Source organism: Athene cunicularia, assembly GCF_003259725.1.
Source record: "Athene cunicularia isolate RWA chromosome 5 unlocalized genomic scaffold, athCun1 chr5_part1, whole genome shotgun sequence".
In the NCBI taxonomy this organism is placed as follows: Eukaryota; Metazoa; Chordata; class Aves; order Strigiformes; family Strigidae; genus Athene; species Athene cunicularia.
Window position 1 is genome coordinate 6,081,203 of NW_020799101.1, and position 20,613 is coordinate 6,101,815.

Here is a 20,613-nt window from a genome sequence, read left to right on the forward strand (position 1 = left end):
GGCCGCTCGCATGTCGCGACACGGGCACGGCAGCCCGGACCGCCGGCTCCCAGAGAGGGTTTGCGCGTCCGCAGTGGGGGAGAGGGCGGTGGGGGGTGCGGGCTCGCTCCGTGTGTGTGTGTGTCGCCGCCAGGCCTCCGCCTTGCCGGGGGAGGTCATTCATCCTCCCCGCGGGAGTCACCCCGGGGCCGCGGCGGCGGGGGAGGCCGGCGATCCGGCCAGGGAGCGCAGCGCAGCCCGGCTAAAATGGAGATCTCCTTCCCTCGGTGCATTTAGGAATGCAACTTCGATTCCGGGAGGTGGGTGAGGGGAAGGCGAGAGCCTGATGTGTGCCACTTTATTTTCCTTTAGCCAGAGAGAGGAAGATGCGATATTGTGGGAGAGGGAGGAGGAGAGGCCGTAGGAGCTGGCAGCCTGCAGCCGGGCTGTAGCAGCGACAACAAGCCGGTGCTGCTGGGAGAGTTGCCGGTGAGTGCTGCACGCCGCCGCTGCCCTCGCAGGTGGCAGCTGCCTGCTCCTCTGCCTGCTGCGGGGGGGAGAGGGGCGGTGTACACCACAGCCCTCCGCTGGGAACGGCAGCCAGTGTTGCCTGTCCTGGGGTAGCAGCAGTGCGGTTTGGGTTTTGGACCAGCTCATGCTGTGAGGGAGGAAGGATCTGTGGGCTCCCAGCTGCTGGCAGTGTGGAAGTGGAATGAGCCATAGGGAGGTTCTTCTCCTCCGCAGCACCTGTGTAACCGCTCCTGGGACTGTGCTGTGAAAGGTTAGAGGAGCCAGGTTATGTCACCTTACTGATACGGTGGCCCAGATCTTTGATGACGGGGGAAGCTCAGGCTGTGATTTGTGCATAGTGCTAGCAACGAGGAAATGTTCTGGAAAAGAGGTCTGTCTTTTTTTTTTTCCCCCACCACATTTCATAATTTCATTGATTGGATTCATCTGCGTGCTTGCTTCATTTTTTAAACAATCCTTTCTTTAGACCTCTAGTCTTACTTTGCGGTGGGAATATTTCCAGGATTGCAGAGCTCCTACACATGGCACTTGGGCAGCAGATCCTGGCACACACTTCACAACTGCTTGTTGCCACGAGAAATTTAAGACAGCAACACAAAGTGCAAGAGGCAGCGCTGGGTTCCATGGTGCAGGGAAATGTGGTAACTGCAGCTATGCACTGGTGTACTTCCATGCTTCATTATTAGCTGACCGTGTCTCATATTTTTTGTATTTAGAATGTATAAAGATTAAATGCCAAGCGCCAAAATGAGCGTGACTTCGTGGTTCTTGGTGAGCAGCACTGGCATTCGCCATCGGCTCCCTCGGGAGATGATATTTGTTGGCAGAGATGACTGTGAACTGATGCTCCAGGTAACATGGCTTTTGTTGTTTTTTTCTTCTGAAGATGCAGTAGATGTGAATCTAACACTGGGGATCTGTAGAGATGTTTCATGCTTTCTTCAAATGACATCTCTTAAAACGAACTTCCTTTTTTATGTGGTCTGTTGTTCCCACGAAGACTTTATATGTTTGTGAAAGTGCAAGTGAGGTTTCTTTCAAACTGCTGTGTCATCAGATGGATGGGAGCTGTAGCGGTGGGAGATTAATCGAATAGATAAACTTATCGTGATACTGCTAGGAGTAGTAAGCAAAGACATACCATTCTGTCCTGATCTGCAGTTATGATGGTAGGTTTTGTAGCTTTTAATACATGCACTGTTTACTACTACACGTGATTTGAATGGGGGCAGGGCTTTTTGTTTCCCTGTTTTTCCATGTGAGTTTGATTAAACTGTCTGTGCTTGTATTTCTCACTTGGGTGGTTTTTTTATTATTGTTATGGTAGGTAATACTGCTTTTTAGTAGAGAAACTCTATCTGTTTTGGTGGGGTAAGGTGGTGACTCCTCCCTAAAGCAATTGTGTTAATAAGGCAAACTTGCAGCTTCTGTTAGTGATTCCCATACCAGTATGTGTCTCTGGACCTAATCTAGTGTGTCTGAAACGTTGACTATGGTCTCACGTTTGATATCATAATGTAATGGATGTCACTCCAAACAAATGAAGCTGGACTCTCACAAAGAGCTTTTGACAGGGTCAGTTTGGCTCAGGAATTTGTAGAAGCTCAGAATTAAATCAGTGTTTCTGCTAGGCCCATGCCATGAGTACTTAAATGCAAAAAAATGTTTGACTACACCTGCGTGTCCCCCTTTTGCCCCTTTACAAAAGTGCCTGTTGGTGGCAAAATTAGGAAGCTGCCTGCACAGCTGGGTCTCCTTCTTCATAATTTCCACTGCTACGCTGTCCTGATGATCTACCAAGTTACTGCAGGGTTTTTGTGTGATGTGTTAGCAAGACGTCTGTTCAGGGGTGTAGAAGTTCTTGTATAAGGTGGACTTGGAAGGCAAAGTGTTGACTAGCTGTAATAAAATGTTAGTGTCCACAAAAGGAGAACTTACAGTGTCTGTACTGCTCTCCTAGCTGATAGTGAATGGCATGGCTGTGTGTTTTGCTGATCGAGGATGCCAATTAAACTCAGACACCAGAGTGAGAAGAGTAGGCTTATTTTGCTGTTAATAATTAAAGGATATAACCAAGCAATACAGAAAATCAGCAATAAGAAAAATACAGAATAGTATACTTTATCATTGCTACATACAGTTAACTACAGGAAATAAGAATAAGCAAGGCAATGCACCTAATCATTACTACACGATGGGGAGAATATTGATTAAGAAAGATACATCACCACTTACGTATGTTACCAACATCCAGATCTGCAATCGTTGGGGAGCCCTGGTTGCAGCGAGGCTTTGGAGAACCTTTCCCTGCAAGTGGGAAGTCTTACACAGTGCGTCCACCTGTAGGTGAGGCATCCAAAACCACAGCAAGAGGGTCCAGCCTTACATACCAAAAATCAGCAGATTTTTGAGCAAAAACATTTGGTTTCATCCTCCTGCTGAATTCCACCCAAACCCTGCCCAGGGCTCGGGGGAGAGAACCAAGGGAGTTTCTAACAAGGGCAAACACGTGGGTTCTCAGCCTTGAACCAGGCTAAACAAGGAAAGTTGGATACATTCTCACTACATTTCATCCCCGCTACTATTTTGTCTAAACTACATCTTTCACTAATAAGCATATATATTTCGTTAATGATCAAACACTTATAATAAATGCTAATGGTAATATAGATTTTAATAATTAGCATATGCTAATAATGGATAACGTTTGGTTGTGAGGTTCATCTAGAGGTCAACTTTGTTTCAAGGCCTGTTATTCAGGCCCTAGCACTACACTGTGCTTCAGTGGTAGAGTCTGAAGCATACTCCTGTTCGCAGCAGATCATTTGTTTGGATTTTCCCATGAATCACACTGGTTTTTATTTCATGTTTCTATGTGTCTGACTGGTGAGGCTTGTAAAGGTGAGACATTCAAAATGTCCTCATATTTTCTGTAAGTCTGCATTTGACTGCTCGGAAACCTGATTGTTGTGTTCTCTTGTGACTTGAAGGGAGAAAACATACACAGTGGCCTTTGTTTCCAAAAATGGCCTGAGTTTTAGGGTGTCCATCTTAATACCTTTTGAAGGTACTTGACTTTTTTTTAATTACTGTTAGGGTTCAGCACTCTGAGAGTCATGTGTCTTTAAGTTGTGCACCCTAAAATAAAAGTACCCAAATATCAGTCATGCTTAAAAGGTATTGCTTATTTCTCTGGAAATTTATGGGGTTGACTGACAGCGTGGATTGTGGGCCACTCCATACCACACGGAGTATTGCATGTTTCTCTGCAAGTCTGAGCTGGCTTGTCCGTGCTGTATGTGGACTAGCAACTTTATGATGCTCTACATTTGCCATGTTCTTTTCTGCAAGGTAAATGAATTGAGATTCTTGGAGGAGCCAGCAGTATCTGTGAGAGTGAAGAGCCATAGGTGGGCTCATAGGTGGTGGTATTAAAGGAGGTTTTCATTATTTCACAAGAATGAAGCCTCTGCATTGTCTGTAAAAGCCAGGTGCTTATTTTCATGGGGCGAGTTACATGTGACCCTTTATAAACATATTAGTTTACTATATCCAGAAATAAAGCTTTTTCATGGATCACATCTAAGGCCTTATTTGGAACAGCACAGCATGTTATTTTCCTAGCCATTTACTTATAAAGATGTTTTCCAGAGCTACCTTGGGCTCCAGATGAGGTGACCGTAGTAAGACTCAGTGTGGACTATGAACAGAGATTTGATACCCAAGCAAAATTGTGTGTGAGCAGATGGAGGATGAGATCTAAAAATAGACTTTTTTCCTACTGTGACTGTCCATGTCACAAAATCGTTGTGCAGACTGGCACAATCATTTGTCTTGGGGAAAGCTTAAGAAGCAGGGCAGTTATCGGAGCAGATGGACAGAGCTCTTGTGACAGTGTTTGCACCTGTAGTGTTTCTGTGGTACTGCCCCTGAAACTGTATATTCACTGCACAGTTATTTTGCTTATGTATTTCAAGATACTGGCATTTAATCCCTTGAAGTGCACAACTGGGAGCAGGCTGGCAGTGTCTGGGGAACAGACTGGATGACCTGATCGGTGTTTTTTTTATCTGTAAGACTGTTCCTGCTTAGTGATTTCATCATGATACAGTTTGTGGTTCCCTGTCGACTCCATGTGTATTAGATGGCATTCAAACATATGACACATAACTTTTGTCCTGGAGACTTTGCAGTCTTACCTTTCTCATTTTACTGTTTTAGGAGTAGTCATATCTTATGACATTTTCTTAGAACATGTTGTCTCAAAGTATCGGATCCCTAAACAGCAAAAAATGATGTCTTTGTCACCAAACAATTGAACTCGAGTTTCATGTGTGTTTACTTGTTCATACAGGTACTAGATTTGCTTTCTGGTTAACAAAGTGGTGAAGAAATCCAGTCTCTAAGCTTAATTTTAAGTAGGTTTGATGGTGGGGAAACATAATCTACCTTGAAATCTTCTGTGCCTACTAAGAGGATTACAAATATTTTAAATGTTTTTTGCAGCACTGTAAAGCTTCTAGTACAAGTAAATGCGAGATTTACGTTGGGTTTGAATGTTAATGCATGAGGAAAAATGCCATGTAGCATAGCTTGGCATGCACAGTGTTGTTAGGCAGAGTGGAGGGCTCAGTTCTGCCCTTTTGCTGAAGAACAGTGCTCGATTTCTTCCAACAGTCTCACTGGCTCCCTTCAGGTAACAGTCAACAAACAGCAGGAGTATTGAAATCTAGACTTGCTAACTTGCACTAGTGGGTTTGTTTTTTTTTTTCTGTGAAGCTTGATGGTGGTAGGAAGTAATTCTCTGAAAAGGTTTACTTTTTTTTTAAACCAAAATTAAGAGGGTTTTTGGACCATCTAGAACAAAATAATCACCCCCATCCTTACTGGGAATATAGTTGCCATTTTTATCAGCTTTGATAATTTGCTTAATGTGATGCGTATTTTACTCAGGCATAAACATTTTGCAAACTCAACGTTTTCATTTAACTATTAAAACTTTCCCTTCTGCCCCTAAAAAAAAAATCTTTTGTGTTTTTGCTAGATGTAAATATTTAACAGAAGGGAAGGCAGGGTCATGATTTTCCTGTTTTTCTTTGAGAGAGAGATGTTTACTGAAAAATTTGGAAAAGCAAAATGTTTAACCTTGTGTGTTTCCATCTCTTTAGAGCAGTGGTTTGGGCATGCTATTGTCATATACTGGGTGAGTTTGTTCATGTGAGTGTGTTACAGCAGGAGTAGGTGCAGATGGCATGATGCTTTCTGTTTTATGCCTTTGTCCTCTGAGCCTTTTAAGACAGCTCAATTGCTTATAACTCTGCTAAACTTTGTAGCTGTTTGGGATGAGAGTTTATTTTCCAGGCATCTGTTTTAGGCAGTGTGTTCTGGATGTGATCAGCTCCCTTCTTTGGTCTTTGCTGTGAGCAACTCTTGAGAAAAATGCCAGTTTCTTCATGTAAACTATTTAATAGTATGTTTAACGTATTATTTGAAGTTCTGATATTGTAGAGCTGGGGGGGTGACACTTTTCAAGAGTGAATGCCTAGGGCAGGGGTGATCTCCCTTCCACCAATCAATAATCTAAGTGTGTTTGACCAAGTTCCAAACCTTTGAAAAAAAGTTGGGGTTTGCACATGGTCTCAGGGACTTGATTGATACTATTGTCTTAATTCATATTTTATCTGGGAGTGAAGTTGGTGAGAGGACAGATTGGAGGACAGAACTGTCACGGATTGGGCAAGGAGGAACTAGGTGCAGGAGTGCACAAGGCTGGGCTTTAGATGTAAGAGCAACTGTGTTAGATTAGATCGAGGAGCACCTAGCCTGTATCCTGACTCAGACAGTGGTCAAAGCAGCTGTTGAGGAAAGCCAAGAGTATAATGATACTTCCAGAGTACTTGCTCAACCTCTTGACCTGTGTTTCAGGAAGCCAGAGGCCAGATCTTTGCATCTAGTCGTTGGATTTCTACCTTATAAAGCCTCACCAGGAGATAAGGATTTGGCTAGGCAGGGAGGCACAAGGAGTCTGTCCTCTGTGCAGAGTGAGAGGAGGGCAGGACTTGGAAAAGCGGAGGGTGATGCGTAAGGGGCGGAAGCTGTTCAGTGTGGGGAAAGCGGGCATTGCAGGATGGGACTGCTGAGCAGCATCTCCCGCAGGCCTGAGGTGGGTTAAGACTCTATTTTTATTCTGGTGTCAGCAGATAGCTGTGAATGCTACTAGCCAAGCATCTGTCACTGGTCCATATGGGACATGGCATGCTGCTTGTGGTATCAATTAGTCAGTTCAAGTGATAGGGGCTTGTGAGCTGAACATACAAGTTCTTTCTGCTGGTGAGTCGGATAAATGGTAATGATGCTGCTTGAATAGACATTTTCCTCTTTTTAGCTTGCTTTGGTAAAAAGCTGTGGAATTACAAGCATTCTAGGCACTGAAGGAACATTCTTATGACTGCTAAGCCAAGTGTTTATAACTGCAGAGCAGTTATGACATACCAGTGTGAAGGTTGCATGTGTAATCCTGCTTCTGTCCCTGTGTACACAGGCATGAAGATGCAATCTGTTACTGTGTCGTTACTGGATATTTTTTCCCTGCAGGATCTGTTCTGTGTTTGGTACACAGGGTGCACTCTGCAAATAATACAGTGTGGTGGTGAACTCTGCCTGGATGTGACATCTGGTCAAATTGAGGTTTTATTGACCTGATGTTTCATATTTTCCCTGGGCTGTACTTGGTAATACGATGTCTCTCTTATGTAGTTGAGTAACTGTATACATAAACAAGTGTGAATAGGTGTGGTGTATCTATAGTTTGTCTACAGCATTATGCTGGGAGGAAGCAGGTGGTGTGAACTTGGTAGATTACCTTTTTCCTGGTACTTCTGGGTGAGTTCACTGTGGTGCAGAAGTTGTATCCGTCCATCACTCAGGTATTTCCTGCACTGGGAGCTCCCAGTAGAAGACACAGGGAATCTTTGCTGCCTGTTGTGTCCCCAACCTCCTTCCCCATGGAGGTGTGGGGCTGGAGTGGGAAGCTGTAGTTGGGACAGGGCGGTGCCCCACTTGTGCTGTTTTAGTGCAGTTATCCAGAGGGTGTAAACTAGCACCTGAGTTAGTCCCAGGGCGTTGGGAATTGCATTCATTAGGTGTCACAAGGGAAGTAGGTGTCTTACAGGCAGAAGGGAAAGGATCTAGCCTTGGGAAGCCTCTGCTTTTTGACACGTAGTGTTTCTAGGTGCCTGGGCAGCAGCTGTGAGAGGGAGGCACATCCTGTATTTCCTGGCCTAAAGTTGTCTTTTTGGCTCTTGCCTCTCATTGTTTTCTGTTAACATGCAGTTGACAGGAGGATTACAATGTCTGATGAAATGTGAGTTGAGGAGGCTGGAGACATGGCAGGACTGGCAAACCTGGGTGAGGGATTCATTGCTGGAAACAGGGGAGGGAGGGAGGTGACGGTGGCACTTCAGGCAGGTGGTTATTAGGGTTGAGAGGGCTACATGTGGCTGGTGAGGCACTGAAAGCTTGGCCTGAGGAGGGAGGGTTTGTCCCTCTCCGGAGCAGGCAGAGAAAAAGGGGACCACTGCCATGTCTGAGATCCTGATCCAGGTGCTAGCATGCAGCTTGGTTGTGCTGTAGAAATTCAAGCTTCTGTGCCACTGAAGATAATGCTTTTCCATGCCGCCTGAGTGGCCATATAAGACCAAGGGAAAGCCGGTGCTGCTGTGGTAAGCATTTACCCTGAGTGCGGTCAGGATCTGACCCTGGGTCACTTAACCCATGCTGCACTTTGGGAAGGGGAACCGGCAAGCAAAAATCCATTCTACCCCAAAAAGAATGGGTTAAATTGTTATGGGAACTATGCCAGCCTCCAAATCCCTTTGCCAAGCTGTGGGGATTACAGTTTCATTTTCCTGGGGGATTTCTTTCTTTTGTTTGGTGCCTTATTTTTTGCATGAATACTCAGGCTCTGGTCCTGCCACAGATCCGTGATCTTGGTGGTAGCAAAGCTGAAGGCAGAAGCCTCTGTAGCTTGGGAGCTGTAAAGTGAGTCCAACCCCAGGATGAGGTGGCTACTTTTGCCGAAGAGACATTTGTCTGCTTAGGCAGAGTCATTTAGAAACAGGCAGCACATGCCCCTGGGAGGGATCAGGCTTCCTCGTGTGGGGGTGTCACACTTATAACCAGCCTGGGGTGGGATGGACCATTCGCTGATATTCTGGAAAAGTACTGAATTGGCCAATATACACCACTCTGTGAAATGCATCGTGGTGAAAGAGGGAGACTCGGTGTTCCTATCTGTCATTGAATGCTGTCTGGGGTTTTACTCCTGAGGAGCAAAAATTATATTTCAGGCCAGAATACAAGGTATTTTTGTTTGTTTGTTTTTTTTTGTTTAAATTTGGCTTTGTCTGTCTCCCTTCTAAAGTGGGACACTGGGAGAGGTTTGTATTTCCTTACTGGGACACTTGTGCAGAGCACAGTACTGGCAGAAATGTAACCTGTTCTCTGTGGAAAGTATTTGAGCAAATGTTTATTGTGTGCTGCCACCAGAATGCTGCAGTTATCTTGTGCCAGACATGCACAGCAGACTCCACTGAGGAATAGGGAAACTGCTCTCGTTTGTTTATTTTATCCAGTACCACGATGCCTCGTGGCAGTGCCAGGGCAGAGGTCCAAATCTCAACCCCGAGCAGTAGGTTTTTGCCCATGGTAATTCTCCTGGGGAAAAAGCAGCATCTGTATCCACGTAGACAGCTGAGCTGTGTCTGCTCCCCGGCCCTGTGGGGAAATGCAGGCTGGCTGGCTGTATCTCCTCCTGCCTTCCTAAGCAGGTTTTGTTTCCTTGTGGGTTTTGTTTGGCATCTCTGCAGCTCATGCCTTCATCCTGAGTGCTCTGTCCTACGTATCAGACCCCTCACCAAACACAGAGCTGGAAGGTGTCTGCAGCACGTGTAGCCAGCATGATACCTACCTCTGTGGAGATTCCTGCGTGTTACTGAAGCTGCTTTTGCTGCTCCCATGCTAGGCAGGGCCTTTTGCTGGTTTGATGCCTGCAGTTTTGAGAATTGCAAGCGAGCTGCCTGATTGCATGACTGGAGATTGATGACCCAAGATGTATAGGAGTGGCAGACCCAGAGGTGCTTAGTATCATCTTGGAAGAAAGAAGAGCTATAAAATACCACTGTCTTTAGATATGTGCTGTATGTGCATTTTGTCTGCTAGGTATTTAAAACATGATGCATTGTAGATAGTATGATGGAGAAGCAGGACAGCCTTGTATTAGGAAGTGATTTAAATGTCTAGAAATGCAAGCCCTGGATGAGCTTAGTGTAGTAACAAATCAGTGTCCATGTTTTCCCTTCAGAGAAGCGTAAATGTTGTTAATCAGAAAAGCACACATTGTGTTTTCCCAAGAGTTGTTTTCATTTGATAACAGGTCCAGTGTTGGGAGATGGTGAGGATGCTGTGTTCTTCCTTCATTCCCAGCCTCTCAGAGTGTAGCCTTATTTCTTGTGTGCTGATCACTAGTTCTTGGCAGGACACCTCCCTTACTTGCCTCCTTTGCCCTTGTCCATCTCATCTGAGGTGCTCCAGCTCTGGTTTTGTTCAGATCCAGGCAGTGATCTTTGCCATAGCTCAAGAGTGCTGCTTACCCCATTGGAATTGTTTTTATGGTGAAAAAAAGCAGGTTATCTGCTAGGGTGTACTGGTTGTTTTCTGCTTTTGACATCTGGAAAATTCAGGGGTTTTTTAACACTTTATTGGAAATTCTTTTTTTTCTTTTTTTTTTTTTCACTTGGACCTGTCTGTCCCCTCCCAGTATCAGTCTTGCCTTTGGTTGTGAAGGTTGTGATTGATCATAAGCAAGGCTGAGTATGTGGTGCAAGTGTGCATTTAAGATAGGGAGTCCTCTTATATCTGTGATTCAGTCCGCTTAATTGCAGCTTTGAAATTTATAGATGCCTCAAATCTTTCCAGAGGAGTTGCAGACCTTTGGGAGCTCTGCACCTGTGGGTTGTGCTATAACATGTGTTGACTAGAGCTTCTTAAATCACTTTCTGTGATGCAGTGGGTCATGCAATAGAAACCACTGGCCTGCTGGGCTGAAAGAGACTTCTGCAGGACTGTTCTTGGGCTCTTGACTGTTACCAGTCTAGAAACTTTTGAAGTAGAATTGAGGCAGTTGGCTTCTCTCTGAGAACAACAAAAAGAAGTATCAGCCACTGGGTTGCTGCCTTCGCTGCAGACAGGAGTGGTTTATGTTAAATGTGACTGATGTTGAAATAGGCCACACCTCAGTTCTCAGTAAGAGCAACCTTTAGCAAGTCTGCATTAAAATGTAAGGTGTGATTTTTTTTTTTTGTTTGTTTGTTTGTTTGTGGTTTTTTGTTATTTTAAGTTGAGTGTCCTTGGAGACAGGCCCATAGGGACTCCTGCTGCTAGTTCCTGTGATGTTTGCTGATTTATTGTAAACAAAACTTAAGAAAATTCTTCTCTTCTCCACAAAAACATGAAATTTCATAGAAGTGCAATCTATGTAACAGTTTGCCATGTCCCTGATGTGCTCTTTAAAGAAATGCTGAGAGGTAGTATCAGGACTACAGGTCAGATTTTGCATATCATATTGACTGTCTTGAACACAGCTGAAGCTTCCTTGGAGGATGGGAACTTTTGGCATAAATTGGTTTCTTTGGTGACCTCTTCCTGCTTTTATGTAGGGGACTATCATGCTGCTGGAATACATCTCTGTTCCCCTATGATGACCCTTGTCTGGTTTGGGACCCCTGAGTGGCTGTGGTCAGCTGTTGTAAAATACAGCAGCCCAAAGGCTGTGCTGACTTACATCAGGGTCAGATCCAGGGAGACAGCTGATTCCCAGAAATAAACCCTTTTTTAAATGACCTGTGACTAGATAACAGATACCCTAATTTTTTGTCTGGATTAGCTTTTGGGGGTGGAAGCCTTTCTGCCCTTGGAAGGGGGGCTACAGGGATTTTTCTATCTCTAAATTCTGTTAATCTTTAAATGAGCATCCGTGACATGCTGTAAAAAGCTAAAGCAAACACTGTTGCACTAGTTAATCAACATTCCCTTGCACCCTGTTGGGGACAGTGGTGTCCACAATTTTGGGTAGCAGAGGGACCAGGACAGACCTTGCCTCTGCACACTGTGCGGGTGGGACCCCTGTGCGTCATCGTCTTTGAGTCCAGCAGGATGAAATGTGGTTATATAAATGCCCATGGATGAGGAAAGGGGATTTCTATACCTGATGGTTGTGGGAATGGACTCTGGGCAGGCAGCATGGTGGGAATAAACCCTCGTACATCCTCCCAAAGGGTGTGAGGGACTGGGACAGCCCCAGCTCATGAAGCATCAGCTGCTGCGATATATGCAGATTCTGGGCAGCATCTCTCAGCCATCCTTACCTGGACCATCCTCATCTTACACTGCACATACCTGCCGCAGCCACTTGGTCGATCGCAAATCAGACTGAGGGGCTGCATCTCACAGGAACAGTAACAGAGAGAAGCAGCAGCTTTGCACTGCAAACACTTACCACCTGCCCTACCTTCAGGTCAGGGACAGACACCAAGCGTGGGGATTGCATGGGGGTGAGAGCGTGTGCCCCTCCTGGGAGAGCGTTGCTGTATGTCACTTCCCCTATTTAGGGTTCAGCGTAGCAGGAGATAGGAGTGGGGTGTCCACAACTGCATTGTCTCTGCCTGACCCACTGGTTCTTTGTTTCTTTGGGGAGTGATTGCTCTCTGAGTGGCCCTAGTTGGGCAGCAACGCATTGAGTGCTGCCTCTTTTTTTTTTCGGCTGGGACTCATGTGAGCTGACATCTGGTAAATTCAGCAGTGTCTGGATAACTGTATTACTGTGGCAGCTGGAGGCTTGGAGTCACCTGCCCCTCTCCTCACTGCCTCTGCTTGCAGTAGCATGTTTGAATGAGGGACATCGCAAGGTGGAAGGGCAGCCTTCTGCTCAAGTAAATGCTTGCTTCGTATTGGTACTTCAGGGTTCTTCTGGATAGGTCTCCTGGGCTCACATGCTCTGCAGGGGAGGTGCTGTTTAGCAGCTGTTCGGTTATTACCATTGTGCTTGACATTGGCAGAGGCAGAAGAAATTCCTGCAAATGGTAGTAGATTGTCTGGAAAAATCCTCTGTGTTCTCACCAATTCTCACCATGCCTCTGCATGCTCGCAAGGAAGTAGATAATGGCTTGCTGAGAGTGATTCTGTGGAAACCAGTGTGTTTATACTTGGGAAGAGAGAGGGACTTTTCACCAAGAACTTGTTCGCGGATCCCCAGGAAGAGGATTAGCTCACTTAGAGCCTGGTTTATCTCCCTGCTCTGGTATCATGCCCTACCCTCCCCTGGCCTGAGATACCAGGGAGGTCTCGGTGTCTGTCACGTGCGTGTGCTGGTGGAGTGACTGGTCCCAGTGACCGCCTGAGGTCAACTGCAGCAAGAATTCAAGTTACGAGAGAGAGGTCTAAATACAGACAGTCTGGTGTCTTTATAGCTGTGACACTTAGGCCATATTTCAAAATTATTTAGAGATTGTGTTCTCACACTTCTTCCTTGGAAGTCTGACACTATTTCTGCTGAAGTGTCGTACTGTGTTTTGAAGATAAGGTGCATTTGGTACATGTGTATTGTGGCAAAGCTGATGGTGCCAAATCACTGTCCAGTTCAGTGTTCTAAAACATAGCTTTAAATTTGAATTTTCTCATCCCAAATTTACTAACCTCCCTCCAACTTGGAAAACATCCTAGAATTTAAATCAACTCCAGTATACATTGTTGTGAATAAGTTTGGTTTATAACTTAAGAAAATGATATATTTTTTTTTCCTTTGAAAAACAGGAAGAAATCATCCCACATAGGAATGTCCCTAGTGATGAGGCCACTGGCTTCAGCTGGTGAAAAATGGAGCTCTTCTAGTTTGCACTAGCTGAGATCCTGCCCCCCAGGCTTTCAGTTTGACTGGGTTTGTTTTCACTGTGTATTGATATAATTTTATTGAAATTATGGCGTAGTCTTGACAGCCTTCAGTGATTATTTCTTTTTTTTTTCCCCTCTCCAAGCAAATAGTGTATTGTCTGCCGTGATGTGTTTAAACAACCATGGAAGCATTTACTGTTTATCCTTTGGTTATTTATAGTAGTAAATAATATTTAATCCTTCCTGCTTTTCTCTCCCTGTACCTCCATATCAAGTTAGTTTAACGTCTGAATGTTGCTTTGATTAACAGTGTCTCTTATGCCTGACTGGTCTCACATTCATTGTACTTTCATTGCCAGTCCCGCAGTGTCGATAAGCAACACGCTGTAATCAACTATGACAAGGAGAAAGATGAGCACTGGGTGAAGGATCTCGGGAGCTTAAACGGCGTAAGTAGCAAACCTCCTGGTTGACAGAGGTGAACGCGCGGCATGCCGAGTCTGCAAGCGCTTGTGCGCTTACTTAATTCTACTGTTAGACCCTTTTGGGTCACTGCAACTGTTGGCATGAATTAAGCTAAACATACGTAATTATTTGCAAGGCCTGAGGTGGAGGTCACGTAGCATCTCATCTTAAAATTGGAAAGCTTTGGTGAATGTTTTATTTCTTTTTCCCTTTCTTCTGGTGTCCTTGCAGAATGCTTCAAGGCTCACAAAATCATAGAGCCTCTTGCAAAAGAGGAGGAAATAAATTCAGTCTCATTTCGTGGATGTTAGGATTAAACTGGTGAAGATTCTGGAGCAGCTGTTCAGTATGAGCAGGGTGACCTTTTGGCAATTCAGTTGTCAGTGCATGGAGTGATATATGGGATGATGAGGCATTTAATTTCTTTGGGGAGAAACTATTTAAAACCACTCCTTTTTTTTTTTTTTAATAATAAAAATTGCTCTTTTGCCTGCCTTGAGCCTGGTTTGTGTGAAGACCGAGAGATAATGAGAGCCCAGAACAGGGAGCTGAGCCTGCCTGAATCTTAATCCTTGCTCTGGTTCTGACTCATTCTGTGGTGTTAGGCAGCTGGGTGAGGACTTTGTTCGCCCACCCGAGTCCTGTGATTTTTAAATACAGCATCATACTTAAAACTGTCCTGATGTCATAGCATGCCTCTTTTTTGACTGTTTCTTCATACCAGCAGAGCTATTCCTCAGCTGGAGCAGGTCTAAGCTCGATTCACATAATTGTCTTCCCAGTAGGGGTTTTACTGCAGTCATTGTTTTGGGCTTAGAAGCAGAAGCCCTTCACCATCACAACCACAAAAGCACAAGAGGAACCCAGAAACTTTAACAAAAACAGTGGCTAAAGCAGAACTCAACTGTTCTGCCTCTTCTGGCATCTGGAAACAGCAAGAATGAGTGTTAAAAGGCTTCTTAGCCTAATAGCTGAAGGCCCAGAGTCCTGCTGAAATGGGAATATTTCCAGTAACTGGTCTGGGCTCTGGCTGGATCCCTGGTTCAAAACCTGGGGTATTTAACTCATGGTGGCAAAATAGCAGTTGAAAATTCTGCTTGAAAGAGAGGGAGTCTCAACCTCTAATTCTCTTCTACCTTCACATGCTAAAGCGTATGAATTTGCAACATTTTAATAATAGACTTGTGTTCAGAGGAGCAGTGAAGTGAATGGAGTTATAGCAGTGCCTGTCTTCTGCAGCTGGTCAACCACACTTCAGTTGAAAAGAATTCAGTTTGGCCACAACAATCTGTTTTGCATGAAAGAAACATAGGTCCTTATTTGAAAATTTTCATGAAAACTTGTTTTCCCCACTGAAACTGAAGAAATCACTTTTGAGGACATTGATTTTAATTTCATTTTCAGAATCTGCTTTTATTTTGTATTTACTTTATGGCTCGTTAACAATGCATTATATGGCTTTACTGCGTAATCTGGTTTATATTAATTGTTGAAATGTTTTGTATTGGTTTTATTATAATATTCAGCTAATTCTACATCCTCTATTAAGGGTCTTCAGGGTTTGAAGGAAGTGTTTCTATCTGCAAGAAGCAGTTTCTTTGGGTTATTTTATTTGAAGTAACCATGGATGAATAGGTAACAATATCAAACGGGTTTTCTTGCAGACTTTTTTTTGCAGAAAATCCAGCAAATAATTATTCCTCTTCCAGATCTGACTGTTGTGGGATTTTTAAATATTAAAAAATTTCATGCAAATAGGAATTCCGTGCATTTTAACCAGCTTCACTGCTTTTATTCTGAAATTACAGGCCGGTTCCCCAGCTCTCCTGTAAATTGCCAGGAAGCTGGGGGCTGTTGTCTGCTGAGGTTCTGTTTTCCTGCTTTAGCATTTATTTTTCCCCTGTGGTTAATACTTGGTCTTATCATGCATGTTTGGCTTGGCTGAGGTGAGAAGGCAGAAGGAGAAGATTGTGCCTCAGTGGTGAAAGCATGTAAATTAATTTTCTAGCATAAATTGAATTCATCAGAGCATAGGAAAAATGAGTATGTGAATCTTTTGAGCGAAGGGCCTGTGGTATGGGTCTGTGGTGTCTGGGACATTGTGGCCTCAGACATCGTTGTGATGCCACTGCAAATGCTTGTTTTTTCTGTGCATTTTCATTTCCCCCCTCCTCTGTGATAGGCTTTGCTTGTTAACTTATCAGGCCTTGGGGCTGATACCAGTCTTGTTTGACATGCAGCAGAAAGCTGATTCCCAGCTCAATAATTAGAGTATGAGTTGCATCATTTGCTGTTCTTGCTGGTTGTGAAGGGTGGAGGAGAGCGGAGAGCATCTGAAGTTCCTAACTTCAGGCATCTCATTTATGTGTTCAAGTTGGAGACTAAAATTTCATTTGCAGTTGGTGGAAAGGTAAATCTCCCTAGAGGTCCCGTCAGAGCATCTTGCTTTGAAGCATAATTGGGGTGCTCTAACTTGCCCATGGGAGCTACTTGCTGGTGTTGATTTTTCTAGAGCACTTAGCTCCTCGCCTGGCTGACTGTGTGCTAGCGCACCCTGAATGTATGCAGTGCTGTTGGCAGATGGGCATGGGTGCCTTCCAGGAGCCTCATCCATCTGAGATGCATCACCCTGATACCCTCAGTCAAAAATCATTCCTGTGCTTCTTTCCTACAGACGTTTGTCAATGATGTGAGGATTCCTGACCAGAAATACATCACCCTAAAACTGAATGATGTCATTCGCTTCGGCTATGATATCCTTCTCGACTGAAGAGGGAGCGGGATACAGTCTTCGGGTTTTGTGCTGTTTGCTGCATGGAGAGTTAACAGTACTAATTGTGACTAATGAGGAAGGGTGGTGTTTTGCCTCCAGGAGCCTTTGGATGGCTCATAAGCTTTTGTTTCTCCACCATGGACCTGATTCAGAGCATATTAATCATGATGCCTGCTACCTTCATTGGAGTTTGAATCAGGCCCTGCACTGGTAGTAGTGTCTGTGGAGGTGCCTCATCAGTCTCTTTCTAAGGAGGGTTTTTTTCTTTTTATTTGTGTGTTTTTGTCTGGGTGGCAACTGTAGCTGGTACCAGCTGGGGAGCAAACATATTTCATATGCTTTTGTATGAACTAACATGCTCCTGTTTTGTTTTTTTTCATCCAACTTGTGTGGTTTTATTAATCATTTCACCCAAATATTTGCTTTCAGACAATCTGCTGGTCTTCAGCCTTAAACATTTAGCTTTGGGGCTTGTGGTCACTCCCTTAACTCTGTATCGACTGAAGTTTGCCTGTGTAAATTGCTTCTGCAACAAAATGCGAGTAAATCTCTCTTTAGCAATAGCAAATTTCACCTCTATTGAGGGAGGCTAGGCTGCAGTTACTGCTTTGTTTGTCACAAATCCTGCTAGTGTCTGCAAAACCACCTTTGCCTTCATCCCTTTTTTTTTTCCTGATGTGACTGTATTACTGCCTATAAGCATAGATATTGGAATGCCTTTCTGAGCCAGCAGAGCAAGCAACAGTGGTAAGTAGAGGCTCCTATTGCAGCATGTAATCTAATCCTTTTTGTCACTTTTTTTGTTCAGTTGCTTCTGTCTGCCAAACTTTACCTGCTCAGGCTGAATTTAGAAGTAGCAAACATCTTCTCCAGGTTTCTTTTTTCTTTTATGGGGAAATTTTGGTTAAAACAGTCCAGGCATTTCTGAGAATACAGGCAGAGACTAAGTCTTACCATTGGAGGGGGGGGAGAGGAAGTGTTTGGCTGGAAAACTCTTGCTCACCTTTCTGGAGCCCGGTGAGCTGAAGCCTCAAGGAGAGGCTGAGCCTCGCTGGTCTTTCAGGGATCTGGTGCCTCAGCTCCAAGCAATGACAGTGTAGGAGCACACGCTGTTGTAACGGGGATGCTTAAACTGATGTGTGTGCAATCCTGGATCTGCTGGAGTGGAGGGTTTTCTAGGCCTTGTGTAAGATCATACTCTTGGTCTTGGTCTCACTCTGTCTCTTGCCATTTTAGAAATAACAAATCCTTACTTCACAGTGGTATTTCTGGGTTGTTTTTTTTTTTGGGGGGGGGGTTGTTTTTTGGTTTTTTTTTTAAAGGGAGGTAGGTAGTTGCTGAATCTTTTTTTAGAAAGAATAAGAAAGGATAGAGATTGTTTGCGTTCAGATCAGTATTTGAAGAGGGTGCAGTTGATGAGGGTTTGGGCATACACGTGAGAAAAAATACCGAGTAGGCACTTACTGAGTGCTGCCCAATAAAAGAGCACTGTCATCTGGGGCCATGTCATTAAAGGTGCTGTCTCAGTGCATATGTGATGAAGTCTGTTACAGTCCCATAGGCAACCTCAGTTCTAGATGGTTTTGAATGTGTAACTTTGCAAATGTTTTTTTGATGTAACTGGTCATGTGTCTTCTGGTCTCTAGATGTGTGGGGAAACTCATAGAAGATATGCTGTGAACTCCAGTCTGGTGAAGGCATAAGCCAGTGCCTAGAGTGTGGGTAGGTTTTAATGGCTGCGATACAGGTTTAAACTTTTTATAGAAAGCAATTCTGTGTACTAAGCAGCTGAGTTGAAGTGTTTAGTCCTGCAGCCCTTACATGGATATTCATGTAGCGTGAATGATTGCATTTATGAATTGTAGAATTTATTGCCCTCACCAGGAAAGCTTCAAAGAGTGTAGGTTTTAGAGTCATCTTTTTACTTCAGCGTAGTTGCTGTGGCAGTTACAATCTCTTCTTCTTCTTTGCTGCTTCAGTGCCACCCTTTAGCAGTGCTTTCTGTGCATACCACATTCAGCTCAGTGTGGATGGCAGCATCTCCTGAGGTCTTGGAGTCAGCTGTGTGCTGTTGCATAAGAGCATTTGTCTCTTTTCCATTTACAGTTTCACTTACCGAGAGTGCAGTTTCCCTGCTATGCCAGTATCACTTGGTTTATTTTTAGTCTAACATTTTCCATCTTTCCTTTTTCCTCCCCTTTGCTCTGTGCTGTCCTGATTGGGTTGTTCATGATGACATTGCCAGACACTTCCTTTTTTTTTTTTTTTTTTTTCAAGCAGCATGGTAAGGATTATTGCTTAGGCTCAACCATGTTGAATGTCTCCCTTCCTAAGAGATCAGGGCAGCTCACAACCTGATTTACTTTTCATCCAGGAAACTGCAGTGGCTGTGAGGCCTTGTCAGGGCAAGAGAGCACCATAGCCCGAAGCATCCTTGCAGGGATCAGAGACCTGAACTCTACTGTTCCTTTGTCTGGAGCACACACAACGCACGCAAGATTGCCCCATCTTGGCCAGGATACCACGGGGAGAGAGTGGTCTGCTTGGAACTGCCAGCTGGGTAGAGAGGAGCGGGGTGTGAGTTGACTCGGGGCTCTGGTTCCTCCCCTGGGGCCTGGACAGAGCTGCTAGTGCTCCCCCAAGCTTTTCCTCCCCTGCTGCCCTTCAGCTGGCATGGGTCTGGCCAGCAGATGTGATTGCACGCTCTCTTCCAAATCATACAAGACAAAGACCATGGTGGGATCAAGCACAGGCAACTTTTAGTACCATGCATATTTTAAGGTTCTCTAGTTTTATGATCTTGCTTTCTTTCTGTGACTAAATGCTAGACTTCTTTGTCCATCCAATTCCTTTGTCATTACCTTAACAAGTTCTGTACATTCAAACATGTATGTCCTGGAACAAATTCAACACAAAGTCCCAGAAGAAGCATTAAAGGTAAGAGTGTCTGGATGCAGGTGCATTTAAAAAAAGAAAAAATCAAGTGCTCTAGTAATGGTCAAGCAGGCTGAAATATTAAAATATTCTTGATGACAGTAAAATGTTCCACAATGTGAGGCTCTCCTTGGATTGAAACTGAATAAAACCTTCCTTTGAGGAGAGATGCATTTCCCAGTTATCTCAGCTCTGATCTCTCTTATCCTTGTGCTAACATGTAGATGAAGTTATTTATGATTTCATGACTGCCAGTAAAAAAGTTTACTAAAGCTGTAATGTATTAAAGAACAATCAGCACATTAACTTGTGGGTGAAGCACAGCAGAACTTGTTCCCTCCCAGAAATAGAGTGCAGATGCCTTTTTCTGAGTTCAGTGACTTAGGCCAGTTCCATCACACTTCCTCCAGCAGGCTAAAGTTTGCTTAATTTATTCCTGTATATCAACTAATTTTTGCCTTCAAGCTCCCAATTCTTACTTACTGAGCAGTCCTCTTATGAGTGAGGTGTTTTTTTAAACAAAGAGTTCAGTAACAGGTACGAAATATTCAAGCATCTTCTTATCTGAAGCAGGAAAGCAACCCCCTCTAGGCAAGAAAGTTGTCACGTTCAGCCAAACATCACCTCTTGGCTAGCAGATACTATCTTAGCCCTGGTTCCATGTTTAGGACCTGGAGAGGATGGGAAATGTAACAGCTGGAATTGGTTAAATGGTTCATTGAATTTACTCAGGGGTAATCTGGATGGGTACACCCTTCTATTAATTTACTTGTAATAAACCCACTTTTAAATAGCTCATTTACCATGTTAATGTGGAGCCTGTTTTAAGGCAGAATCACTTTCCTGGCTGGAGAGAGGGTTTGGAGAGAAATAATTAAAATATATTTTAATTGCCTTTGCTGAAAAACTGAGATAATGCAGATGAGCGCCCTGAAAGAATTTATAATGTTGCTTTAAGAAGAAAGGGGATTTCAGGATTTGAATCC

The 20,613-nt window shown here is 44.1% G+C and overlaps 1 protein-coding gene across 9 annotated transcripts in view; it reads left to right on the plus strand.

Moving 5' to 3' along the window:
- Window positions 1-62: 62 nt before the first annotated feature.
- CEP170B (centrosomal protein 170B) overlaps window positions 63-20,613 on the plus strand; it is a 59,011-nt gene continuing 38,460 nt past the window's right edge. For 3 of the 9 annotated variants that reach the window (XM_026848977.1, XM_026848978.1, XM_026848983.1), the window contains exons 1-5: window positions 64-468; window positions 1,227-1,362; window positions 13,815-13,904; window positions 16,595-16,673; window positions 19,572-19,630. In XM_026848977.1, coding sequence (XP_026704778.1) covers window positions 1,243-1,362; window positions 13,815-13,904; window positions 16,595-16,673; window positions 19,572-19,630 — 348 coding nt within the window. In that variant the 5' untranslated portion in view covers window positions 64-468; window positions 1,227-1,242. Of the gene's footprint in view, window positions 469-1,226; window positions 1,363-13,814; window positions 13,905-16,594; window positions 16,674-19,571; window positions 19,631-20,613 lie in introns of all 9 variants that reach the window. The other 6 variants (XM_026848979.1, XM_026848982.1, XM_026848981.1 and 3 more) reach the window with 3 other exon arrangements.